General features: G+C 40.2%; 1 protein-coding gene across 1 annotated transcript; it reads left to right on the forward strand.

Moving 5' to 3' along the window:
• Positions 1-263: 263 nt before the first annotated feature.
• LOC131031269 (E3 ubiquitin-protein ligase ATL6) lies at positions 264-2186 on the forward strand. The gene has a single exon (XM_057962343.2). The coding sequence runs from the start codon at positions 522-524 to the stop codon at positions 1725-1727; it is 1206 nt and encodes a 401-aa protein (XP_057818326.1). The 5' UTR covers positions 264-521; the 3' UTR covers positions 1728-2186.
• The last annotated feature ends 5241 nt before the right edge of the window (positions 2187-7427 follow it).

Raw genomic sequence — 7427 nt, forward strand, 5'->3', positions numbered from 1 at the left:
AGAACATTGATAAAAAAGAAAAAGAGAGAAAATTAGTGTTTGTCATTACGTGGGCGAAGAGAATCGGGATTAACGGAACGAACCAGTCGTTGTCGTGCCACGTACGTAAGAAGTAAAGACAGCCGATATTCTTAATATCTATCGTTTGGCAAGACAAGTTTGATCCAATCACGTTATTTATAAATTTGAACTAATCTTCGTATACGTCAGCCTCTGCCGCCCGGTAATTTAACGGCAGGAGACTGGCTGCAGGCGGTAAGAAATCTAGAAGGAATCGAACATACGTGGAAATTTCGGAACAAGGAAGTCAAAGGCACGCGGGGCCTGGGGGGGACTCGAACCCCAGTCGTGCTGAATTTATTACCAGTTTTCTACATGGTAGACTCTGGAATTTGCCCTCACAAGTATATAATTAGGCCAGAGATTTGGATTGATTTACTAGATTCAAGCTCTGGAAATGGAAAACCGACCTGATTGTTGTCTCATATAGACTGGATTCGAGAAGTCGAGTTTTTTCAGCTATGGAGAGCAGACGAATTGCATTGGAAAATCTCATTGCAGATGGGGTTCTGTTTGTCAGGCGTTTGGAAGAAAATAACACTGGTAATGGCTTCGATGGACCGTACAACTTCAACACGAGGTTTAACCCTTCCATGGCGATCATAATCGTGGTGCTGCTCAGCGCCTTCTTTTTCATGGGTTTTTTCTCGATCTACATCCGTCGTTGCTCAGGGGAGAGCGGAAGCGGGGGTTCCAGAAGGCCGGGCGGTCTGCGGCTTGGCGGAGGGGGAAATAATGCCGAGGGTTTACAGAGGGAGGCGACTCGTGGCCTGGACAAGGCCATTATTGAGAGCTTTCCGGTCTTTAGCTTTAAACTGGTTAAGGGTTTAAAGGCTCAGGCTAAAGGCTCCGAGTGCGCCGTCTGTCTGAATGATTTCGAAGATGATGAAATGCTCCGTCTGCTTCCGAAATGCAGCCATGCGTTTCATCCCGAGTGCATCGACATGTGGCTCTGCTCGCACACCACTTGTCCCGTCTGCAGGGTGGATCTTCTCCCAGCCGAGGAGGGTTCCGATCCGTCTGGAACAGAGTCTGGGGTCGTTGCTCCGCAGGGAGAGCCTGAGCCCGAAGTCGTGATCGTTGTTGACAATGGAAATGATGAATCGGTGCCTGTGGCGAGGGCAATTGAGGCGGGTGAAAGCTCTGCGACTGAGGAGCCGAGCGCCATGGAAAAGGTGCGAAGATCGCATTCGACAGGGCATTCTCTGGTGCGGGTGCGCAAGGAGCTCGAGCAACCGACGGAGTGGTACATCGCCACGCCTCGCGGATTAACCCCTGGTTTGTATCGGAGCTGCAGTTTTGTGGCCATGCACCATTCGCGCTCGCAGGGGGCATCTTCGAGCTCCAAAGTGGATGCCGCTGCTTGCCTTAAGGCAGGTGGCGCTTCAGGGCGTGATGCAGGGTCTAGCATGCAGGAGCCGCGGACGAGGTCTGAGCGTTGGGGCGGAATTTCTAGTATGAATCCGGCGGCGATTTTGAGGTCGTTTTCTGAGCGTCCGGCTTCTCGGCTTTCTCGGCCGCCTGTTGTTCCTCAGCAGGATCGTAGGGCTTATTTGAAGAAAACTTTCAATTGGCTTACTGGAAAAGACAGAGATCGCGGTGATGGATCTGTCTCGGTTTCTTCCCGCCGTGGAGATCACAGCGGCTCTGTTGGTGGAAATGTCTAAAGGAATGAAGGGGTTTTGAATCCCCAGGGGTTTGTGAAACAAAATTTGATCAGCTCTGTTGGTGATTATGCCTAAAGGAAGGGCTTTTGAATCCCCGGGGGTTTTTGAAAGAAAATTTGTTTAGGGAAAGTTGCAATTTATCAGTGTTGTTCTTTGCGATGTTGGTGATTATGCCTGAAGAAAGGAATTTCGAATACCCGGGGGTTTGTGAAAGAAAATTTGTCAAGGGAGTTTGTGAAAGAAAATTTGTTTAGGGAAAGTTGCAATTTATAAGTGTTCTTCTCTGCGATAAGCGATTTAGAAAGCAGGAAGAATTTGCAGCCCAAATTGCTGTGGATTCATGCCTGCGTATGCTTTTGTTTTGTATTGGCAAGTTTGCAGAAGTTGTACAATCTGTACAGGCAATAATTTGTATAACAGATATTGTCAAGAAATTTATGGCTTTTTTTTTTTGTTTTAGCTCTAGAATTCGATTGGTTTTTATCTGAATTTGGATTTCTTAGGGCATGTTCCCATGCTGCTGCTTAGCTTATTTTGGATAGTAGCCGCTGCTCAATATTTTTAGGGATTATTTGTGAAGTAGCTGACCCCATGGATATTTATCTTTGCTGCTTATTTTTAAGCAAAACATCTTAACTTTGTATTAATAGCATTAATACTAATTTGTGCATTTAAAATTTGAAAAAAAAAAAGAAAAAAAATCTTAAAAAAAAGAGAAAAAAAATTTGTGGAGCCATGTGGCATTTTTGTTAATGAGCAGTCAGTGCTTATTTTTAGCCCCTTTTTTTGTTCCATAGCTTATTTATAATTCCTAAACAATAGCTGCTCCACCAAAATAGGGAAAGATTCTAAATTATCCATTTTTTGACAATTTTTAAGTTGCATGGGAACACTATTTTGAGGAATGATTTGTAGCCACCCGTTTTTTTCAAAGCTTATTTTCAATTTTTAAGCAGTTGTTGCTCCACTAAAATAGGGAAAGATTCAAATTTATCTTTTTGCATTGTAGGAAGCATTCAAGCTGTATAGAGCTTTATAGTTACATTTATACCGGCTATGTTTCAATTAGGGTTCACTCCTTGTTCATCGAACCCCCTAATTATTAATTTTAAAGAAACCAATCGAATTCTCTAATTATTAAGTTCAAAGAGACCAAAAAAATGATAAATTTTACATAGGGGAGAGACCCCAATACGTGGGTGGGGTCCTAAACGTGCTATAGTATGCAAACACTAAATACTGAAAAAGGAATCAAACAAGTATGACCATATCATTGGCAGTTATTCATAACAATGATAGATATTGACGTGCATAGCAACGGGCCCCATGTAGAACTTATACGTGCCCACATGACCAAAATGTAAGGATAAGATTTACGCTCATCTAAGGCTTGCCATCGTACTTACAAACAAAAGTCCCAACAATACACTGCCCCATAAACAATCATCGACACAAAACCATGGGTAGCTACACCCTACACCTAAGACCATGTATGCCTACGATAAGATGTGCAAGTCCACACGTTGTCAGGTCCTCTATCCCATGTGTCCAACTCCCCAGCACACCAACTAGTCACCTCACAACACATCTATTGGTCACTTCACCACCTCTCCCACCTGCATCCACAACAAAATTGCGTAAGGCCACCATTTTCCATTAAAAACCAATCAACTTAGATATAAATGGCGAAATCAAATGGGCACTGCAAATGCAATCCATATTCAAAATTTGAAATGGCAAGAGTACAGACATTAAAGAGACCACACAAACAAGTATTACGTTTAAATCATACAAAGAGCAATGAAATTATATCATTTGAATCACAAAGAAGACACAAAAGGCATCGAATAGGAGAAGGAAGATACATAAGGCATCAAAAAATTCAAAGAAGACACAACAAGCATCCAAGTATGTATTTTCTTTCAATTCATAACTGCTCTTATTGTTAAACCTTGTCTTCCCCCTTACTGTTTTAGATGCTCTTATTGATTTTCTTCCAATTGATAACTGCTCTTATTGTTTTGCATTGTCATGGTTGAGTTTTTGCTTCATTTCTTTTTGTTCTATCTAGGTCCCTTCATCCATGTCTTTCTGTTTTACATCATTTCATGTTTTCATGTTCATTTCACGTTTTATTGTTTCCTTCCTCTTCATTTTCTTTTCAGTTGTACAAACCTTTACTGTTTTCAAGATTGCGGTAACCCTTATATTCATTTATGTAAACCCTATATGTTTTCAAGTTTTGATGTTCTTTCCTACACGTTCATTTCATGTTTCATTGTTTCCTTCAATTTCATTTCCTGTTCAGTTTATGCTTACCCTTACTATATTACATTCTTATGTTTTATTTAGATCCCTTCACCCAATACTTATAGATTCATTTTGTTCCCTTCACCTTAACTATTTAAGGCCTTCAGTTTCTTAACACTACATTGTTTTATTTATTGCAGCTAACCTTCATTGTTTCATTTCTACTTAATCCTATGTATGTGATTTTACGTTTTCTGTTCTCAAGTTTCCCTCACTATTTTTGTCATTCCATGTTTTCATGTTCCTTTGATGTTCTATTGTTTTCTTCCTCATCATTTCCTTCATTTTTACAAACCGTCACATTTTTTAGAAACCCTTACGATTTTCAACTTTTACGAACCCTTTTATTCATTTTTGTAAACCCTATATGATTTCAAGTTTTGATGTTCTCTCCTACACATTCGTTTCATGTACCATTGTTTCCTTCAATTTCATTTCTTGTTCAGATTATGTTTACCATAACTGTTTTACATCCTTATGATGTATTTAGATCCCTTCACTTAATACTTACAGATTCATTTTGTTCCTTTCACCTTAACAAATTAAGGCCTGCATTTTTAGAATTGTTCATTTACCAATTATCTGCAACTAACCTTAAACTGATTCATTTATACTGAATCATATGTATGTGATTTTACATTTTCTTGTCTCCAACTTCCCTTACTGTTTTCATGTTTACACATTCTTTTCCATATTTTGATTTGTGTTCCACTATTTCCTTTACAGTATTTAAAATCCTTACTGTTTGGCAACCTCATGGTTTATTTGCCTTTCCAAACCCTTTTTGTTTTACATCTTCGTGGTTTGTTCACATCCTTCATCCACAACAGTTACTCAAAATTGTTAATTGTGTCATTTCATAGTTTCCCATAATCCACATCTTGATTCTATGAAATATTTGTAGATGACGAGGGGAGATCGGATGACGAAGCCTGTTGTAAAGAAAAGAGCATCAACAAGGTGGCCAAGCCATAAAAGAGGAGTCAGGTTTCCTCCATCCCCCCATCCACTGAAGATGTCGACCCAATTATGACAACCCACAACTTGTAGCACAAGCAGAGGAGGCTACTCCATCTCAGGGAGAGGATATTCCATCTCAGAGGCAGCCTATAGTTATGTTGCCACAAAAACGGTGGTCTGCAAAAGACATGAAAGGGGCATTGAAAGAAGTCAAGGACAACATGTCTGTCAGGGCAACATCTAAAAAATGGGGCATCCCAACAACCGCACTCTCCAAATGGTTGCGTGGGCTCATAACCACCTCCAAGAAAGGTCCTCCAACAATCCTCACCCCTCATGAAGAGGACCTCATAGTCGAATGGTGCGAGGAGATGGCATCAATTGGACATGGACAAGAGATTGTCAATTTTTTAAGAATTTGTTGAAAATAGCCAAGATCAAGAGCACATTGAATAACACAATAAGAGACAAAATATTTGATAAGAATAAATTGCATTCTAATCAAGATGCTATTTACTAATCAACTAGATCCAAAAGTTACATACAATGTAGATGGGTCTGCTTATAAAGACAAGACCATATGGATATGTGAGCACCCAATCATGACATGTGGCTCAATGAGAAACAAGGGTAGGTAGGAGAAATAATAAAATATTCCACATGATGTGGATCACCCACCGAAGGTAGAATGTTACAACAAAATAAGACCACAAAAGGTAAAATTTCTCCTACATACATCATCCCTATGTGCACACTTCCCTAAGTGTGTCATATTCAAACTACTATAAAATGCATTACCCTAAGTCAACTTAAGTAAAATGTGATTATGACACATAATTTACACCAACACCCTCCCTTAAGTGCAACTTAGGGGAATGTAGACTTAAGTCAACAAGGCAAGATGGTTCGTGACTACTAGGTCATGTTAGGTACCCATGTACAAATGCACATGTACACAAACCAATGCAATCTCTCACAAATGAAGAAAGAGAGAAAAAACCCAATGGGAAAAAACTCCCCCCCAAAAGAGAGATGAAAACTATACAAAAGCTCTTAAAGAAGTATGAGAAGGACAACACCCCATGTGAGGAAAAAGTTCCCCCCCCCCCCATAAGAGAGAAGAAGAGAGACCAAATAGCCCCCCCTCAATGTAGGATATGCACCAATGGTAGAAGCTTGAAACTGAATGAAGAAACTGCTCCATGATCGTCGAACAACATTCCTCCCCTTAGGAAGAAACAAAACCAAAGGTGTATTCATGAAGTCTCCCCAATCATGAAAGGAAGATGTAGGAAAAAAACTCGTGATGAATGGAGTCTCTAAAAATTGCACAAGTGTCCCCATGTCGATGCTGAAAGTTACCCCCTTCAAGTCAGGTGTATTGGTCCACACTGCTGAAAAGGACACTCCAAGATCCAGTGAGGATGAATGTAGAGCAAGATCCAAAGACTCACATGTCTCCTCTAATTAAGGATAAAGAGACCTCCTCCAAATGTTGTACATAAGAATCCACAATCATGTCAACCTCGAAAGAATGATCATGTAGAGAATTCAGGAGAGGGTCAGAGTGTTCCCTCGCAACAATTGAAGAAGGATCATCTTCATCAAAGAGAAGATGAATGTCATCAATGATGTATCCCAAAGGTGCAATGTAGGACTCCACAAACAAACCTGCAATGTCTATCAAGTAGTCATCCCAATGAACTGAAGCTGGAAGACAAGATATACCCTGCTGCACTAAATCACAAGAAGACAAAACTGTCACACTATTCACATCAACCAAAAACATTTTCTTTCTGTTTTGCTTTCTGTTTGTTGTTTCAACTCTTCTTTCTGTGTGTCTCATTTTTGGCTCACCGAATCCCGTGGAGTTGGATTCTACTTGAAGACTTGATCATCTTTCTTGTTTCCAGACTGCATCGCATTTGGATCATTTTCCAGCAAGTTATCACTATCAGTTTCCTTGACAGTTTCATATTACCGGTTGACAATTTCTTGTTACCAGTTGCCTGTACCTATTTTGGTGATCTATCGGAACCCCTTTCGAAGCTTGCGGATCCTTGGGCATTGATTCCGATGTTCCTTGGCATGTGGCCAACCTTTTCCCGTGATCTACAATTCATCCTTTGGATTTTCTGGACGAATATCTTGGTGGATGCCGACCTTATTGATTTTACATGTTAGGTCTTGTTCTTCAGGTTTTGATACCTTTTTGGGCCGATCAGATCCCCTTGGATCGTATATATAATTGTAATTGCGCATTAGAATGTAAACAATCGAAGAATCAAGTAGCTAGACTAAGCCTAGAAGATAGATCTTAAGATTAAAGGTCTTGGTTGTGACCTATTCTATATTTGAGCATGTTTTAGCAAGCCTATGAGCCAATTATGTTGTAACCCAGTTGTTATCGGTTGGTTGTAATCAATTTTC

This window comes from Cryptomeria japonica, chromosome 8, assembly GCF_030272615.1.
Source record: "Cryptomeria japonica chromosome 8, Sugi_1.0, whole genome shotgun sequence".
Taxonomy (NCBI): domain Eukaryota; kingdom Viridiplantae; phylum Streptophyta; class Pinopsida; order Cupressales; family Cupressaceae; genus Cryptomeria; species Cryptomeria japonica.